General features: G+C 46.0%; 1 protein-coding gene across 1 annotated transcript; it reads left to right on the top strand.

The window, feature by feature from the left end:
* The first annotated feature begins 19,722 nt into the window (after nt 1-19,722).
* Nucleotides 19,723-20,670, top strand: LOC142213341 (olfactory receptor 12D1-like). Its single transcript, XM_075281656.1, has one exon. The coding sequence runs from the start codon at nt 19,723-19,725 to the stop codon at nt 20,668-20,670; it is 948 nt and encodes a 315-aa protein (XP_075137757.1).
* Nucleotides 20,671-20,933: the final 263 nt, after the last annotated feature.

Below are 20,933 nucleotides of genomic sequence, written 5' to 3'. Positions count from 1 at the left end.
AGATATGAGATAGATAGATAGATAGATAGATAGATAGATAGATAGATATGAGATAGATAGATAGATAGATAGATAGATAGATAGATAGATACCAAATAGATATAGGTTTCCTGCAGATACAGCTTCAGTTCTTCTTAAGCCATGGTAGATAGATAGATAGATAGATAGATAGATAGATAGATAGATAGATAGATAGATAGGAGATAGATAGATAGATAGATAGATAGATAGATAGATAGGAGATAGATAGATAGATAGATAGATAGATAGATAGATAGATAGATAGATATGGGAGATAGATAGATAGATAGATAGATAGATAGATAGATAGATAGATAGATAGATAGATAGGAGATAGATAGATAGATAGATAGATAGATAGATAGATAGATAGATAGATAGATACCAAATAGATATAGGTTTCCTGCAGATACAGCTTCAGTTCTTCTTAAGCCATGGTTGATACATAGTAGACATATAGGAAGTTTATATAGCTTTTCACTGACATACTTGCTATTACTGGAGTTTGGGGACTCCAGGGATTCGGAGTCTTTCTGGCACGCAATGTTTAAGTGACATTTGTTAACACTATATTTACCTAATAGCATACAGTAGTAACAAAGAAACATAGTTTGTATTGTTGAAAAAGACATCTGTCCATCCAGTTTAGTTTGCTATCCTGCAATGTTGATCCAGAGGAACTTAAAGAGGTTTAATATTTAATATTTTATATAGGCTGGGCAGATGTTAAAAAAGTTTTTTTTTAAAAAAAGATACTCAACTGCAGAGCCGGCATTAGTGGAGAAGGAATGGGGGGGGGGGACTGGGAAAATGCCCAGAGCTCCCATGTCCAAAGGGGCCCCAGGATCTGGAAAAATTTTAGTGAGCTACCCCAGGTACAAAAAAGTTGTATATGATGGGCACACATCCTGGCTCAGAAGTGAAGGTGCAGTGCCCTTTTTAGCTTTTGGGATACAGATTTAGAAGGATTTTCTGGACGCCATGTTGTTTTTGCAGATCCCTGGAGGTGCCAGTAAATTGGAATTCACCAAGTAGTGACCCCATTTTGTAGGGGCAAATTTAGAGTCTCTCCCAATGTGACATGGAGTCTAAAAACCTAAATCTGTGGTCCAAAAGCACATAGCGGTCCTACATATCTGCATCCTGCTGTGTACCCAAATGGCAGTTTATGCTCACATGTATAACACTGGTGTACCCAGGATAACGTACTTAATGCCATATGTGGGTATAAACATTTTAGAAACTACACCCCTCAAGGGATTTATCAAGTGGGGTAGCAAGCATTTTTAAACCTTCAGTGTTGCATTCATTTAATTTCCAAAAATGAATACGCAGCTTATAATGAAAAGTAAAAATTGCTCCCAGCTAGTGGCACACACTCCAAAATCTGTTAAGCTGCTCTTTCCGGCTCTGTCCAAACAGCAGTTTATACGCACATATGACATTACGTACGTTATCCTGGGTACACCAGTGTCATACATGTGGGCATAAACTGCAGCTTGGGCACAGATGTGAGGGAGCGCTATGTGGTTTTTGCAGCACAGATTTAGATGTTTGGTATCTGGACGCCATGTCATGATGCCATGTTTTTGGAGCCTCTAAAGTATCAGAAAATTAGAATCCCCTGGGGAATTATACTGTTTGGAAAACTCCACCCATCAAATAATTTATCTGGGGATATAGTGGACAATAGTATCCCAGAAGTGACTGCATAGCAGACAATAAAAGGGGAAGAAGTGCAGAGTGCATTGGGAACACCAAATTCCCTACTGCTGAATACGCTACAAAATCCTGACCAAAAAAATGTCTCCCATTGAAATCAATGGGCGCCGGTCATTACTTTTTGCCACAAGCGGTCTGTTCCAGCTCCCGGAAAAACGAAGCAACATGCTCATTCTTCAGGCAGATGCCGCGGCCACTTCATGAGTGGACATCCGCCTGAAGATGCTCCCTCCCAACTAGGCCCATACATTTGGGCCTAATCTGGAGCAGAGTGCTGTGACTGGATGCCGGTGCACTATACCAGCATCCAGTCGCAACTACCATTTTTTTGGTCCAGAATCTCTGCCTCAAAATCCTGACCAAAAAACTCCATCTGAACTCAGGCTTAGATGACACAGTCAAACAAGAGGTTAAAACCCCCAATTGGAGCTCTGTTCTGCCCGGGAGGTAATGAAGTGAATGTTAGCTGTCAGTTACAGCTAAAACCAGCTCCATATTTTGCTCGCTCACTATGTGCAACAATGTGCGTAATAGTATATCCAATTGCCTTAAAGGACTGGTGACTAGGATGTACTATTACGTTTTGTGTCATTAGAGGTTGCTTTAACCACAGTGTCAATGACCTACTAAAATCTTCCCTAAAGTCTGTTTTCACTGACATTAGTCTGTGAATACAACCTTGAAGTCTTTGCTCTGTACAGCATCAATGAAACCAGTTTGGACAAACTGCCTAAGGGTAAGTTTACACAGAGTTTTTTGGTCAGGATTTTGAGGCCGTATTCTCCTCAAAATCCTGACCAAAAAGACAGCTCCCATTGAAATCAATGGGAGCCGCTCAGGTGTTTTTTCCGGGAGCTGGCTTGTTCTGTTTCCCAGAAAAAGAAGCGAGGTGCTCATTCTTCAAGCCATTGCTCCTTGAGATTCAGCCTGAAGACACTCCCTCCTCCCGACTAGGCCCATTCATTGGGTCTAATGAAGTGGAGTGTGCGGCTACCCGTTTTTAGACTGGAACCTGAGGCAGCCTCTGCCTCAGGTTCCGGTCCAAAAACCCAGTGTGAATTTACCCTAAGACGTTGCACAAAAAGACATTGATAATCATGGAGTATCCACATGGAAGTCCTCCTCTAAATTGCAAATATTACATTCCTTATTTTACCACTGTTGTAGGGTGGGTCCGTGTTCATCTGTCCAGCGAGCAGGAATAAATAGCTAAGCAGCAGTTATTACGAAGCTGGCTATGGATACATTTTGGGGGTTAAAACTATCATTGGGTCTCCACTACAAGATCAGCTCACAATTTATACAGATTAAGCAAATGGAGTTCATCTTCTCTGGAAGACCAATACGTACTGATAACCAGGCACTCTCACCATAAATGAAAGAGAGAACTGGAGTTGCTGCCACATCACCAGCAAAGGTTAGATATGGAAGCATCAATATTACGGAGAACTATATATGGAAAATAATTGGAAGGAGTATTCCTTAATCCAGGTAACACAATGGACATGACAAGTAATAGAGGATATATCTATTTTACAAAGCAAGATCTGACGTTCTTCTTCCCATTTACCCTAGTAGTAAGGTTGAAAGGGGCAGTCAGCAATCAGTATATTTTAAAAAAAAAAAAAAAAGGGGGAGAAGTTTGGAAGGATGTTTACTAGAGATGAGCGAACACTAAAATGTTCGAGGTTCGAAATTCGATTCGAACAGCCGCTCAATGTTCGTGTGTTCGAACGGGTTTCGAACCCCATTATAGTCTATGGGGAACAGATACTCGTTAAGGGGGAAACCCAAATCCGTGTCTGGAGGGTCACCAAGTCCACTAAGACAACCCAGGAAATGATACCAACACCTCTGGAATGACACTGGGACAGCAGGGGAAGCATGTCTGGGGGCATCTAACACACCAAAGACCCTCTATTACCCCAACATCACAGCCTAACAACTACACACTTTACACACTCAATACCACCTCTCTGACAGTAGGAAAACACCTTGAAACATGTGTATTTGGCACTTGCAGTGAGGAGAGCTTGTCACCAGCAGTGAATTTGGCCCTTGTAGTAAGTTGAGGTTGGCACCAACATTTGTTTTGAAAATCAGGGTGGATTGAGCCTCTAACCAACAGAGTTTGGGCAAATTCATGGTGAAGGGAGCCTCTAAAAACCCCAGTTTGGACCAATTCATGGTGGAGGGAGCCTCTAAAAACCCCAGTTTGGACCAATTCATGGTGGAGGGAGCCTCTAAAAACCCCAGTTTGGACCAATTCATGGTGGAGGGAGCCGCTAAACAGCCCAGTTTGGACCAATTCATGGTGGAGGGAGTCTCTAAAAACCCCCAGTTTGGACCAATTCATGGTGGAGGGAGCCTCTAAAAACCCCAGTTTGGACCAATTCATGGTGGAGGGAGCCTCTAAACAGCCCAGTTTGGGCAAATTCATGGTGGAGGGAGCCTCTAAACAGCCCAGTTTGGGCAAATTCATGGTGGAGGGAGCCTCTAAAAACCCCAGTTTGGACCAATTCATGGTGGAGGGAGCCTCTAAAAACCCCAGTTTGGACCAATTCATGGTGGAGGGAGCCTCTAAAAACCCCAGTTTGGACCAATTCATGATGGAGGGAGCCTCTAAACAGCCCAGTTTGGGCAAATTCATGGTGGAGGGAGCCTCTAAAAACCCCCAGTTTGGACCAATTCATGGTGGAGGGAGCCTCTAAAAACCCCAGTTTGGACCAATTCATGGTGGAGGGAGCCTCTAAACAGCTCAGTTTGGGCAAATTCATGGTGGAGGGAGCCTCTAAAAACCCCAGTTTGGACCAATTCATGATGGAGGGAGCTTCTAAACAGCCCAGTTTGGGCAAATTCATGGTGGAAGGAGCCTCTAAAAACCCCCAGTTTGGACCAATTCATGGTGGAGGGAGTCTCTAAAAACCCCCAGTTTGGACCAATTCATGGTGGAGGGAGCCTCTAAAAACCCCAGTTTGGACCAATTCATGGTGGAGGGAGCCTCTAAACAGCCCAGTTTGGGCAAATTCATGGTGGAGGGAGCCTCTAAACAGCCCAGTTTGGGCAAATTCATGGTGGAGGGAGCCTCTAAAAACCCCAGTTTGGACCAATTCATGGTGGAGGGAGCCTCTAAAAACCCCAGTTTGGACCAATTCATGGTGGAGGGAGCCTCTAAAAACCCCAGTTTGGACCAATTCATGATGGAGGGAGCCTCTAAACAGCCCAGTTTGGGCAAATTCATGGTGGAGGGAGCCTCTAAAAACCCCCAGTTTGGACCAATTCATGGTGGAGGGAGCCTCTAAAAACCCCAGTTTGGACCAATTCATGGTGGAGGGAGCCTCTAAAAACCCCAGTTTGGACCAATTCATGGTGGAGGGAGCCTCTAAACAGCTCAGTTTGGGCAAATTCATGGTGGAGGGAGCCTCTAAACAGCCCAGTTTGGGCAAATTCATGGTGGAGGGAGCCTCTAAAAACCCCCAGTTTGGACCAATTCATGGTGGAGGGAGCCTCTAAAAACCCCAGTTTGGACCAATTCATGGTGCAGGGAGCCTCTAAACAGCTCAGTTTGGGCAAATTCATGGTGGAGGGAGCCTCTAAACAGCCCAGTTTGGGCAAATTCATGGTGGAGGGAGCCTCTAAAAACCCCAGTTTGGACCAATTCATGGTGGAGGGAGCCTCTAAAAACCCCAGTTTGGACCAATTCATGGTGGAGGGAGCCTCTAAACAGCCCAGTTTGGACCAATTCATGGTGGAGGGAGCCTCTAAACAGGCCAGTTTGGGCAAATTCATGGTGGAGGAAGCCTCTAACCAGCCCAGTTTGGACCAATTCATGGTGGAGGGAGCCTCTAAACAGCCCAGTTTGGGCAAATTCATGGTGGAGGGAGCCTCTAAACAGCCCAGTTTGGGCAAATTCATGGTGGAGGGAGCCTCTAAACAGCCTAGTTTGGACCAATTCATGGTGGAGGGAGCCTCTAAACAGCTCAGTTTGGGCAAATTCATGGTGGAGGGAGCCTCTAAACAGCCCAGTTTGGGCAAATTCAAGGTGGAGGGAGCCTCTAAAAACCCCAGTTTGGACCAATTCATGGTGGAGGGAGCCTCTAAAAACCCCAGTTTGGACCAATTCATGGTGGAGGGAGCCTCTAAACAGACCAGTTTGGACCAATTCATGGTGGAGGGAGCCTCTAAAAACCCCAGTTTGGACCAATTCATGGTGGAGGGAGCCGCTAAACAGCCCAGTTTGGACCAATTCATGGTGGAGGGAGCCTCTAAACAGCCCAGTTTGGACCAATTCATGGTGGAGGGAGCCTCTAAACAGGCCAGTTTGGGCAAATTCATGGTGGAGGAAGCCTCTAACCAGCCCAGTTTGGACCAATTCATGGTGGAGGGAGCCTCTAAACAGCCCAGTTTGGGCAAATTCATGGTGGAGGGAGCCTCTAAACAGCCCAGTTTGGGCAAATTCATGGTGGAGGGAGCCTCTAAACAGCCTAGTTTGGACCAATTCATGGTGGAGGGAGCCTCTAAACAGCTCAGTTTGGGCAAATTCATGGTGGAGGGAGCCTCTAAACAGCCCAGTTTGGGCAAATTCAAGGTGGAGGGAGCCTCTAAAAACCCCAGTTTGGACCAATTCATGGTGGAGGGAGCCTCTAAAAACCCCAGTTTGGACCAATTCATGGTGGAGGGAGCCTCTAAACAGACCAGTTTGGACCAATTCATGGTGGAGGGAGCCTCTAAAAACCCCAGTTTGGACCAATTCATGGTGGAGGGAGCCGCTAAACAGCCCAGTTTGGACCAATTCATGGTGGAGGGAGCCTCTAACCAGCAGAGTTGGTGGAAATCAGGGTGGAGGGAGCCTCTAACCAGCAGAGTTGTGGGAAAGCAGGGTGGAGGGAGCCTCTAACCAGCAGAGTTGTGGGAAAGCAGGGTGGAGGGAGCCTCTAACCAGCAGAGTTGGGGGAAATCAGGGTGGAGGGAGCCTAGTATTAGCAGAATTGTGCAACGCTTATGGTGGATGAGTATGAGGATGCGGAGGAATTGGAGAGGTTGAGTACAGACATGGAGTTTCATGTTGGGGTGCTTTACACAGGTGGGCACAAAAATGAAGGCTCTATCCAGTGGTGGTTCATTTTTATCAAAGTGAGCCGGTCGGCACTCTCAGCTGACAGACGGGTGCGCTTGTCAGTGATGATGCCACCGGCTGCACTGAACACCCTCTCAGATAGGACGCTGGCGGCAGGACAGGACAGCACCTCCAAGGCATATAGGGCAAGTTCAAGCCACAGGTCCAACTTTGACACCCAATACGTGTAGGGCGCAGAGGGGTCGGAGAGGACAGGGCTGTGGTCGGAAAGGTATTCCCGCAACATGCGCCTATACTTCTCACGCCTGGTGACACTAGGACCCTCCGTGGTGGCACTTTGGCGAGGGGGTGCAATCAAGGTGTCCCAGACCTTAGACAGTGTGCCCCTCGTTTGTGTGGACAGGTGAGAACTTGGTTGCCTACTGGAGGAACTGCCCTCCCTGCCGCCAACGTCACATGCTGGAAACATCTCCATCATATTCTGCACCAATTGCCTGTGGCAAGCATTGATGCGATTGGCCCTCCCCTCTACCGGAATAAAAGACGAGATGTTGTTTTTATACCGGGGGTCAAGGATAGCAAAGATCCAGTACTGGTTGTCCTCCATGATTTTGACAATACGCTTGTCGGTTGTAAAGCACCCCAACATGAACTCAGCCATGTCTGCCACAGTGTTAGTTGGCATGACTCCTCTGGCCCCACCGGAAAGTTAAATCTCCATTTCCTCCTCATCCTCCATGTCTACCCATCCGCGCTGCAACAATGGGACGATTCGAAGTTGCCCGGAAGCCTCCTGTATCACCATCACATCATCGGACAACTCTTCTTCCTCCTCCTCCTCCTCCTCCATTAAACGCAGTGAAGCGGACAGATGTGTGGACCTACTCTCCAGCTGTGACGGATCGGATGCTATCCCTAACTCCTCTGTGTGATCTGAGTTATCCCTGATGTCAATCAGGGATTCTCTCAGAACACACAAGAGCGGGATTGTAAGGCTCACCATCGCATCCTCAGAGCTCACCCTCCTTGTGGACTCCTCAAAGACCCGTAGGATGTCACAAAGGTCTCTCATCCATGGCCACTCATGGATGTGAAACTGAGGCAGCTGACTTTGTGGCACCCTAGGGTTTTGTAGCTGGTATTCCATCAAAGGTCTCTGCTGCTCAACCACTCTATTCAACATCTGAAACGTTGAGTTCCAGCGTGTGGGGACGTCGCACAAAAGCCGGTGTTGTGGCACATGCAGGCGTTGCTGGAGAGATTTTAAGCTAGCAGCGGCTACTGTCGACTTGCGAAAGTGGGCGCACATGCGCCGCACTTTCACCAGTAGCTCTGGAACATTGGGGTAGCTCTTTAGGAAACGTTGCACCACTAGGTTGAAGACGTGGGCCAGGCATGGAACATGTTGGAGTCCGGCAAGCTCCAGAGCTGCTACCAGGTTCCGGCCATTATCACAAACGACCATGCCTGGGCCCAGGTGCAGCGGCTCAAACCATATTGCCGTCTCATCGAGGAGGGCATCCCTCACCTCGGAGGCAGTGTGCTGTCTGTCCCCCAAGCTGATCAGCTTCAGCACAGCCTGCTGACGTCTACCAACGCCAGTGCTGCAACGTTTCCAACTCGTAGCTGGGGTCAATCTAACAGCGGAGGAGGAGGCGGAGGAGGAGGCGGTAGAGGAGGAGGAGGAGGGGGGTGTTCTTCTCGTGTCCCTGCCAGGAATGTTAGGCGGGGAGACGAGGTACACCGGGCCAGTTTGGGAAGCAGTCCCAGCCTCAACTACATTCACCCAGTGTGCCGTCAGTGAAATGTAGCGTCCCTGTCCGCATGCACTTGTCCACGCGTCGGTGGTCAAGTGGACCTTTGTGCAAAGCGCGGAACTAAGGGCCCGCCTGATGTTGAGTGACACGTGCTGGTGCAAGGCGGGGACGGCACACCGGGAGAAGTAGTGACGGCTAGGGACGGCATAGCGAGGTGCCGCAGTTGCCATCAGGTCCAGGAAGGCGGGAGTTTCAACAAGCCGGAACGCCAACATCTCCTGGGCCAGCAGTTTAGCGATGTTGGCGTTCAAGGCTTGCGCGTGTGGGTGGTTAGCAGTGTATTTCTGCCGCCGCTCCAATGTCTGAGAGATGGTGGGTTGTTGCAAAGAAGCGCCTGATGGTGCCTTTGATGGTGCAGGAGAAGGAGATAAGACAGGAACAGGGGAGGATGAGGGAGAAGTCAACAAAGTGGCGGAGGCAGATGAAGTGGTGTCCTGGCTCGTCCTCTGGAGTGCATCGCCAGCACAGTCAGCAGTGGCAGTGGCAGAGGCAGAGGCAGTGGCAGTGGCGTGAACGGCAGGCGGCCTTTGTCCTGCCGTTGCTGCCTGCCACTGATTCCAGTGCTTGGATTCCAAATGATGGCGCATTGAAGTGGTGGACAGGTTGCTCTTCTCAGAGCCCCTAATCAATTTCGAGAGGCAAATTGTGCAGACAACACTATATCTGTCCTCGGCGCATTCCTTGAAAAAACTCCACACCTTCGAGAAACGTGCCCTCGAGGTGGGAGTTTTTCGGGGCTGGGTACGAACTGGAACATCTTGGGAGATTCCGGGTGTGGCCTGGCTTCGCCTAAGCTGCTGACCTCTGCCTCTGCCTCTAGCTACCCTTTTTGGTGCTGCACCTGCCTCAACATCCACACTACTTTCCCCGCTTGACATCCCCCCTGTCCAGGTCGGGTCAGTGTCCTCATCATCCACCACTTCCTCTTCCAACTCCTGTCTCATCTCCTCCTCCCGCACAATGCGCCAGTCAACTGGATGCCCTGACGGCAACTGCGTCACATCATCGTCGATGAGGGTGGGTTGCTGGTCATCCACCACCAAATCGAACGGAGATGGAGGAGACTCTAGTGTTTGAGCATCTGGACACAGATGCTCCTCTGTTAGGTTCGTGGAATCGTGACGTGGAGAGGCAGGTTGAGGGACAATGAAAGGAGCGGAGAACAGCTCTGGGGAGCAGGGACAGTTGGGGTTATTGTTCTGTGAAGCTTGGGAATTTTGGGAGGAAGGAGGACAAGACTGTTGGGTAATAGGAGGAGAGGAGGCAGAGTCTGACTGGCTGCTGGACAATGTGCTGTAAGCGTTCTCTGACAGCCATTGCAAGACCTGTTCCTGGTTCTCGGGCCTACTAAGGTTTGTACCCTGCAGTTTAGTTAATGTGGCAAGCAACCCTGGCACTGTGGAGTGGCGCAATGCTTGCTGCCCCACAGGAGTAGGCACGGGACGCCCTGTGGCTTCACTGCTACCTTGCTCCCCAGAACCATTCCCCCGACCTCGCCCACGGCCTCGTCCATGTCCCTTTCCGGGAGCCTTGCACATTTTGAATTCCCAGTTAGAAATTGGCACTATATACCAGTAGCAAAAATTGTGGGTGCACGTAACCCTAATATATTCTTTGAATTACCAGTCAGAAACTGGCACTATATGGCAGTAGCAAGAAATGAGGGTATTTGTAACCCCAATATATTCTTTGAATTCCCAGTCAGACAATGGCACTATATACCAGTAGCAAGAAATGAGGGTATTTATAACCCCAATATATTCTTTGAATTACCAGTCAGAAACTGGCACTATATGGCAGTAGCAAGAAATGAGGGTATTTATAACCCCAATATATTCTTTGAATTCCCAGTCAGACAATGGCACTATATACCAGTAGCAAGAAATGAGGGTATTTGTAACCCCAATATATTCTTTGAATTCCCAGTCAGACAATGGCACTATATACCAGTAGCAAAAATTGTGGGTGCACGTAACCCCAATATATTCTTTGAATTACCAGTCAGAAACTGGCACTATATGGCAGTAGCAAGAAATGAGGGTATTTGTAACCCCAATATATTCTTTGAATTCCCAGTCAGACAATGGCACTATATACCAGTAGCAAGAAATGAGGGTATTTATAACCCCAATATATTCTTTGAATTCCCAGTCAGACAATGGCACTATATACCAGTAGCAAGAAATGAGGGTATTTATAACCCCAATATATTCTTTGAATTCCCAGTCAGACAATGGCACTATATACCAGTAGCAAGAAATGAGGGTATTTATAACCCCAATATATTCTTTGAATTCCCAGTCAGACAATGGCACTATATACCAGTAGCAAAAATTGTGGGTGCACGTAACCCCAATATATTCTTTGAATTCCCAGTCAGACAATGGCACTATATGGCAGTAGCAAAAATAGTGGGTGTATATAGCCCCAATTCTATTGCTAGGGGACTTGCAGGGTATTTCTGAGGTGAAGGTGCGGGGGCACACCGTTGGAACGGGGATTTGGGGTGTATATATGGGGTATACGGGAATACACTGTCAGTGTGTTCCATTCAGGATCCTGGGAAAGTTGGGTTGCGGCGATTGAGCCCGTCAGTGCCACGTTACACTGACAAGCTTCTCCCTGGAATTGAAGTTATATGTAAGCCCAATATATTCTTTGAATTCCCAGTCAGACAATGGCACTATATACCAGTAGCAAAAATTGTGGGTGCACGTAACCCCAATATATTCTTTGAATTACCAGTCAGAAACTGGCACTATATGGCAGTAGCAAGAAATGAGGGTATTTGTAACCCCAATATATTCTTTGAATTCCCAGTGAGACAATGGCACTGTATACCAGTAGCAAAAATTGTGGGTGCACATAACCCCCATATATTCTTTGAATTCCCAGTCAGACAATGGCACTATATGGCAGTAGCAAAAATAGTGGGTGTATATAGCCCCAATTCTATTGCTAGGGGACTTGCAGTGTATTTCTGGGGTGAAGGTGGGGGGGCACTCCGTTGGAACGGGTATCGGGGGTATATATCGGGTATACAGGAATAAACTGTCAGTGTATTCCATTCAGGATCCTGGGAAAGCTGGGTTGCGGCGATTGAGCCCGTCAGTGCCACGTTACACTGACAACCTTCTCCCTGGAATTGAAGTTATATGTAAGCCCAATATATTCATTGAATTCCCAGTGAGACAATGGCACTATATGGCAGTAGCAAAAATAGTGGGTGTATATAGCCCCAATTCTATTGCTAGGGGACTTGCAGGGTATTTCTGGGGTGAAGGTGGGGGGGCACACCGTTGGAACGGGTATCGGGGGTATATATCGGGTATACGGGAATACACTGACAGTGTATTCCATTCAGGATCCTGGGAAAGCTGGGTTGCGGCGATTGAGCCCGTCAGTGCCACGTTACACTGACAAGCTTCTCCCTGGAATTTAGCTCTTACAAGAGCTGTTGGTTGTCTTCTCCTTCCTATCCTAGCCTGTCCCTGCCTACCCAGAATCTAACCCCTAGCTAACTGGACGGAAACCTCCGTCCTCGGTGAATTGCAAGCTCAGAATGACGCAAAGCTGGGCGTCGCTGTTCTTTTAAATTAGAGGTCACATGTTTTCGGCAGCCAATGGGTTTTGCCTACTTTTCTCAACGTCACCGGTGTCGTAGTTCCTGTCCCACCTACCCTGCGCTGTTATTGGAGCAAAAAAGGCGCCAGGGAAGGTGGGAGGGGAATCGAGTAATGGCGCACTTTACCACGCGGTGTTCGATTCGATTCGAACATGCCGAACAGCCTAATATCCGATCGAACATGAGTTCGATAGAACACTGTTCGCTCATCTCTAATGTTTACCCATCCTCCTAAGAGCTTCTCTAGCAACGTAGCAGTAGTAGGTGTGGAGTAAGTTTTGTTGAGGATTGTGCATGTGTTAGAGAAATCTTGTAGGAACAAGATCCTAAACCAAGATAGTTTAGGGGGCGTAACTACCGTGATAGCTGTAGTAGCGGCTGCTACAAGGCCCAGGACATTAGGGGGCCCGATGGCAGCCGCTACCACTGCAGATTTTATTAGTAATTCCAGCAGGTAATGGGCCCTATTTACTTACTGATATTGGCTCCTGCTCACGGCCACTGGTGCTTCTTCTTCTGTGGAGGCTGTGAGCAGAAGCTGAAGTCGGTAAGAGAGGCCGTGGGTCTACGAACCCCAAAAACACTGCTACCATCAGGGGCGTAACTACCTTGGTAGCGACTGCCACAGGGCCCTCAACATTACGGGACCCGATGGCAGCTGCTTGCCGCTGTGGATTTTTTTTAATAGTCGGTTACTTGATGGAGTAAATCCAGCAAGTAATGTGCCCTATTTACTTACCAATCCTGGTTTCTGCTCATGGCCACCAGCGCTTCTGCATAGGCATAGTGGCCGATACACACAGTATTATTCCCCATAGTGGCCCCTGCACAGTAAAGGTTGGACTTGATGGACTAATGTCTTTATCCAACCTCATCTACTATGTAACTATGTACTATGTAACTATTATTCCCCATAGTGGCCCCTGTACACAGTATTATTCCCAATAGTGACCCTTGCACACGGTATTATTCCCAATAGTGGTCCTTTTGACACAGTATGATGCCCCCTAGTGGCCCCTACACACAGTATTGTGCCCGCATAATACTGTGTGCAGGGGCCACTATAGAACATCATACTGTGTGCTGGAATGCGGTGGGGAGGGCTTTGTCGGTCAGACAGGGTCTTTGGGGGCGGTTGGTCAGAGTCTTCAGGGGTGGTTGGTCAGAGTCTTCAGGGGTGGTTGGTCAGAGTCTTCAGGGGTGGGGGCATGTCAAAAGTTCACTATTGGGCACTGCCATTCCTAGTTACACCACTGGAGAGACCCTCAGTCCCCAGGACTCATGAACAGTCTGCATTAAACAGCAGTATTCTATGATATATCAGCCGTGTTTGCGGTGTGTGAGGTAAATACATGAGATTCTGTGACTGTATATATCCTGACATGTTATAGTCAGCAGGGTTATTAAAAAAAACAACAACAAATAAACAAAAACCCTGCAGAGATCTCAGGGGTAGATTCTAGCAAAGGCCAGCTAAAGAGTAATCACACTGGAACCCTTACACACACAACAGACATGAGGATCTGGAATGAGACTAGGGTAGCGGGCAGAGTTACCTGGCTCCTTAAATAGGGAAAGGGCAGTCCCAACAAACCAACCCACGTCGGGTGCACATTGGCCGACACCCTAGTCAGTCAGACAACCAACCACACTCTGCTGCTGCTGCTGCAAGGTAAGTTAACCCCTGCTAAGCAGGTCTGTATCAAGTAGGAAAATGTGACAGCCAGCAAAACGCAACCACTGAGGAGTGGACTGCGACCCGTCCCCCTTGGCCGCAGCTGCCGCACTGTCCTAACAATATGTCTGCTGTGTGTGAAGTAAATACATGAGGGGACTCTGTGACTGTATAAATCCTGAGGTAATACTGCAGTATATATGGTATATAAGACATGTCTCAGTGTATGAGGTAAATACATGAGGGGACTCTGTGACTGTATATATCCTGAGGTAATACTGTAGTATATACAGTATAGTTGATGATACTACACTAGTAGTGCTGTCTAATGTGAATGTTGCACTTATGTTGTGTGAGGTGATAGACCCCAGTATTATACTCCCTGATACAAAAGACATCTTTCCTCCAGTCCTTGTGGTGAGAGAGGAGAATAAGATGGATGTGACATCTATTCCTAAGCTCCTCCCTCCCTATAGTAACACACTAGGCACTATATACTCCTATAGCTAAATATACACACATATATATACTCCTATAGCTAAATATACACACATATATATACTCCTAAAGATGAACCAGTCTGTATAAATCTACACAACTACTGTACAAAGAAGAGACTGCACGAGTTATTTGTTCCCCCATCCCAAAGTCATGTCCCCCTTGCTGATGGCTCCGGGGGTGTTTTTATAACGAGCCTCTGTTTCAGATATAACATTTTGACATACATCTGTTTTTTTAATTGCCATGGGGCATAATACTATATGCAGGGGCATAATACTGTGTGCAGGGGCCACTATGGGGCATAATACTGTGTGCAGGGGCCACTATGGGGGATAATACTGTGTGCAGGGGCCAATATGGGGGATAATGCTGTGTGCAGGGGCCACTATGGGGCATAATACTGTGTGCAGAGGCCACTATGGGGATAATACTGTGTGCAGGGGCCACTATGGGGCATAATACTGTGTGCAAGGGCCACTATGGGACATTATACTGTGTGTAGGGGCCACAATGGGACATAATACTGTGTGCAGGGGTCACTATGGGGCATAATACTGTGTGCAGGGGTCACTATGGGGCATAATACTGTGTGCAGGGGCCACTATGGGGCATAATACTGTGCGCAGGGGCCACTATCGGGCATAATACTGTGTGCAGGGGCCACTATGGGGTATAATACTATGTGCAGGGGCCACTATGGGGCATAATACTGTATACAGGGGCCACTATGGGGCATAATACTGTGTGCAGGGGCCACTATGGAGCATAATACTGTGTGCAGGGGCCACTATGGGGCATAATACTGTGCGCAGGGGCCACTATCGGGCATAATACTGTGTGCAGGGGCCACTATGGGGTATAATACTATGTGCAGGGGCCACTATGGGGCATAATACTGTGTGCAGGGGCCACTATGGAGCATAATACTGTGTGCAGGGACCACTATGGAGCATAATACTGTGTGCAGGGGTCACTATGGGGCATAATACTGTGTGCAGGGGCCACTATGGGGCATAATACTGTGCGCAGGGGCCACTATCGGGCATAATACTGTGTGCAGGGGCCACTATGGGGTATAATACTATGTGCAGGGGCCACTATGGGGCATAATACTGTATACAGGGGCCACTATGGGGTATAATACTGTGTGCAGGGGCCACTATGGAGCATAATACTGTGTGCAGGGGCCACTATCGGGCATAATACTGTGTGCAGGGGCCACTATGGGGCATAATACTGTGTGCAGGGGCCACTATTGGGTATAATACTATGTGCAGGGGCCACTATGGGGCATAATACTGTGTGTAGGCGCCACTATGGGCATAATACATTGTGTGAAAGGGCCACTATGGGGCATAATAGTGCGTACAGGGGTCTCTATGGGGCATAATACCGTATGAAGGGGCCTCTATGGGGCATAGTATGTGTAAGGGCCACTATGGCGCATAATAGTGTGTGCAGGAATGCGTGTGTGGGCAGGGGGCCATGTCAAATGTTCACCTTGGGGCCCAGCCATTCCTAGTTACACAGTTACACCATTGCTTAACACATTAAATACTCAGTTGTGACAAACTTTAACTTGACTTTTTTTATCTGTAGCTAAGGAAAGAAAGGTCAACAATGACGATGAGAATCTTCATCAATAATGGTGTTAATTTTAGAACGTAAATACAAATTATCTAGAGAACCCACAAAGCATTACATGTATTAGTGGTAATTGGTCCCTAAGGGTATAATTCCCTTTTGAGCTTTAAAAATTGAGCATAAATATCTGAATATGAGGAGAACTAGTCTTTGTGCCAAGGTGAAGGCCACAATACACGTCCATACATGAGCTGCGGACACATCTTTCTTTGACCTCCTACCTTTGGGTAAGTACAGTCATTCAGGTCTTATTTACAAATACAAATGCACCAATTCTGTATTTCGTTCACATGTAACACAGGTATACTGTATGTACTGTATGAGAATTTTTTTTGCTGTGTGTATTTGTATTTTATTGCGGCCTTTCTGCTCTTAGGACTACATGTAACATTCTTCACTTTCTTCGAGATGACCACCTAAAATTGCATTACAAATGGTCTTCTAGGTGTGCAGTCTTCTCAATATAGACGGCCAGAATTCAATATCTAAAGCAGCTTTTTTGAAGCCCAGAAGACCTTTCCTTATCTTAGTACGCCGCTCTCATTTATCATGTACGATACGCAGTATTTACCTATGTTCATTGTCTCAGCAGATAGAAACAGAACTATAAGGAATCTTTATTGTAAATTTCAAAAACCTAAATTTTGCACGACCTGGAAACATTATAATCTGTGCAATGATGTATACGAAGTGTATCTGTTCTCGAAATGCACAAATAAAGGGTGAATTGAAGGAAGGTTTGCCGTTTCGTCTTTATATTTTCTGTTTCTTTTCTTTTTTTTTTTTTTTTTTTTGTTTTCTGCTTATTTGTAGGATTTTGCTTATTTGTAAATTTTTGCTTATTTGTAGAATTTTACTTATTTGTGGAATTTTGCTACTACATATTTTCACTGTGTGTCTTTTACCAACTTTGTGCTCCACACCTAAGAGCTACCCAATTCTCAATATTTTATATAGTAGATCCTACATTTCTTCCTACATCCTTTCATATAAAAAATACAAAAATAGAAAAAGATATAAAGTAGCTCACCCTTGTAGTCGTTCAAATGATGATTGTTGGTGCACGACCCTATTCTCCTTGACTCATTGGAGTAAATAAATGGAAGTATAATCTTGTCAAACCGAAGGTTCGATATAAGGGTCCGCGACTCACAACTCAGTTTTCTAGCGGTTTTTAACTCACCATGTCCAGTGTCTACCTTGTCTACACTATGTTTTTTTGTGTTTAAATGTATACTCCAGCCTATGGTGGCAAACAGAAATTTTAAAAGGATGAAATAAAAAGAAAAGTTTTTACAAGCTGTGAGTCGCGGACCCTTATATCGAACCTTCGGTTTGACAAGATTATACTTCCATCCTTTCATATAGTAGATCCGCTATTGAAAAAACCCTCCCTGGACCCATCCTGTGCTGCTAACTGTCGACCTGTCTCTAACCTCCCCCTCATCTCTAAACTCTTGGAACGCCTGGTCTATTCTCGTTTAATTCGCTATCTCTCTGCTTGACCCCTTACAATCTGGTTTCCACGCTCTGCACTCTACTGAAACGGCTCTCACAAAAGTCTCCAATGATCTCCTAATGGCTAAATCCAATGGTGACTTCTCTCTTCTTATTCTTCTGGACCTCTCTGCAGCTTTTGACACTGTTGACCATCAACTCCTCCTCACTATGCTCTGCTCAGTTGGCCTCAATGACACTGCGCTCTCCTGGTTCTCCTCTTATCTCTTAGACCGCACTTTCAGTGTATCATTCGCGGGCTCTGTTTCCTCCCCGCTTTCCCTTGCTGTTGGGGTTCCTCAGGGCTCGGTCCTAGGCCCCCTGCTCTTTTCTCTCTACACAGCCCCCATTGGACAAACCATTGCCAGATTTGGCTTCAGGTACCATCTTTATGCTGATGACACCCAATTATACACATCTTCCCGTAACATCACCCCTGCACTCATACAGAACACCAGTGACTGTCTCTCTGCTGTCTGAAATATCATGTCCTCACTCTATCTGAAACTAAATCTCTCCAAGACTGAACTACTACTGTTATCACCATCTAATAGATCTGTCCTTGATATATCCATTGTAGTCTCAGGACTTACTATAACTCCTAGGCAGCATGCCCGCTGCCTCGGGGTCATGTTTGACGCAGACCTTTCCTTCACCCCTCATGTTCAATCACTCGCACGTTCATGTCACCTCCACCTCAAAAACATCTCCAGAATACGCCCTTTCCTCACCAGAGATACACTAAAGACACTTATTGTCTCTCTGATTCATTCTCGCCTTGACTACTGTAACTCCTTACTAATCGGTCTCCCCCTTACTAAACTCTTCCCTCTACAATCTATTCTGAATGCAGCGGCCAGGCTCATCTATCAGGCTAGACGCTACAGCGATGCCTCTGGTCTGTGCCGGTCACTACACTGGCTGCCTATTCATTATAGAATAAAATATAAAGTTATCACTCTCATCCACAAGGCTCTCCATAATGCCGCACCCCCATACATTTCCTCCCTCATCTCTGTCTACCGCCCAACCCGTGTTCTCCGCTCACTCAATGACCTAACACTTACATCCTCTATTATCAGAACCTCCCACGCTCGTATACAAGACTTCTCCCGAGCTGCACCACTTCTCTGGAATGCTCTACCCCAGACAATCAGATTAACTCCCAATTTCTACAGTTTCAAATGCAAACTAAAGACACATCTTTTCAGGCAAGCCGATCACAATTTCTAACGTAAACCCTTAACCCTCCTCTGTCCCCGCTCCCACATTTCCCCACATGATATGATGTCATCTCAGACTAACTTTATTGGTCCAAGCTCCATCCACATGTTAAAGGACACGACTGTAAACGGCTCATAAAGTCTTATGTTTGTGTAATGACAGTCACCTCTATTACAGAATTGTCTGACCTCTGTATAAGCAATGCCGCCCCTGCTACCTCTTGTGTCACCCCCTCTACCTCATAGATTGTAAGCTCTTGTGAGCAGGGCCCTCAGTCCCATTGTGTGAAATGACTTTCTTTGTAATGTATCTTTCTGTCTGTATTTGAACCCTACAAATTGTACAGCGCTGCGGAATATGTTGGCGCAATATAAATAAAAATTATTATTATTATATTACATTTTTTGATCAGGGCACACACGTTTTCAGTGGGGTGGCTGCCTTTCAGAATTTGTGTTTCACTTTAAGATCTTACTTGAAGACCAATTCGACTATCAATACAAATAGAGAAAATGATGATAATTATACAAAGACAATTCTGAATCAAGTTTTCATCTTCACAACCAAACAACTTTTCAGCATAAAGAAAAGTTACACAATTGTGTAATATACTTTCTATATAAATTCTCAGCAGTTTTCAAGATCTCCAGTTTCTGTCATTCAATAGGATCCCTTGCTGTTAACTACCAGACGCAATAGTATATTCATGGTCATGTGATGGACAAACAGCCGTATATATTACAGCGGTAGCCAAATTTAACATGACCTTTAACGTGTTAAGTAAACAGTTGCCAATCACTTTATCTTGACCTTCAGATTCAAGTCGAACATGGCTACATCTGTAATGATCAAATTGTGTTTTTTTTGGGTGGAGATAACATTTAATGAACTTGACATGTTTTTTTTTTTGCAGATTCCAATGGAAGAGTTGAATGAGACCATTGTAACAGAATTTATTCTTCTAGGAATCACCAGTCTCCCTAAGCTTCAGGTTTTCCTCTTTGTTACTTTTCTTATGTTCTACCTCTTAAGCTTTGTTGGTAACTTATGCATTGTGACAGTGGTTATTGCTGACCATGGCCTTCACACGCCAATGTACTTTCTACTGGGCAATCTCTCTTTTCTGGACTTCTTCTACGCAACTACAACAGTCCCCAAGATGTTGTCGGGTTTACTTATGGAGGACAAGAAAATATCTTTCCAAGCTTGCATTACCCAGCTTCATATCTTTCATTTCTTAGGAAGCACTGAAGCCATGCTTCTTGCATCAATGTCTTATGACAGATATGTCGCCATTTGTAACCCATTGAGATACCACGTCCTCATGGCAAGGGTAGTGTGTATTGAACTAGCATTCACATCCTGGCTTATTGGTTTCTTATACTCACTTTTCCATACAATTTTAACTTCCCGACTTCCATTCTGTAGAATGAACCAAATAACTCACTTTTATTGTGATATTAAACCTCTCTTGAGATTGGCATGTACCGACACACATATCAACGAGAGCTTGGTCAACATAGTGACAGGTTCTGTAGCTCTTGGCACATTTGTTCTTATTATCATCTCCTATATATTTATTGCAACCCATCTCCAGAATATTCGTTCAGAGCAAGGTAGAAGTAAAGCCTTCTCCACCTGCTCTGCCCACCTTACTGTGGTCCTCTTATATTTCGGAACTGCTTTTTGTACTTATTTGAAACCGGCTACTAAAGATTCCTTAGAGCAAGACAGGATGACAGCGATCCTATTCACGGTCATCACACCAGCATTGAATCCCATTATCTATGCCCTGAGAAATAAGGACGTGAAAAAAGCTCTTAGGAAACTGTTCATAGAAGGTCTGTTTGTAAAACAATTACACTAATAGCGACAACAGCTACATCTAAAGCCCCTACACAATGACTTTTTATTGACGTAACCCATTGTCTTCAGCAGGAACTACCAACAAGTTATTCATCATGGTCATCGATAGGACCCACCAACCATTCATCGTAGGGTGAAAAAAATTTTTGGACAATTTTCTAGTGTACTGCCAAACACTTGAGGTCTACTAAATATTAATTCTCTTTTGCTATGGGCATATAAATGGAGCCAATCGGGTTGGAAACCGGTTACAAAACAAGATTT

This window comes from Leptodactylus fuscus, chromosome 7, assembly GCF_031893055.1.
Source record: "Leptodactylus fuscus isolate aLepFus1 chromosome 7, aLepFus1.hap2, whole genome shotgun sequence".
Taxonomy (NCBI): Eukaryota; Metazoa; Chordata; class Amphibia; order Anura; family Leptodactylidae; genus Leptodactylus; species Leptodactylus fuscus.
The sequence above is the reverse complement of the archived record's forward strand: the minus strand, read 5'-3'. Positions and strand labels throughout refer to the sequence as shown.

Bases quoted from the DNA above. Each gene is read 5' to 3' on its own strand.
- LOC142213341 (XM_075281656.1), top strand. From the start codon at position 19,723: ATGGAAGAGTTGAATGAGACCATTGTAACAGAATTTATTCTTCTAGGA.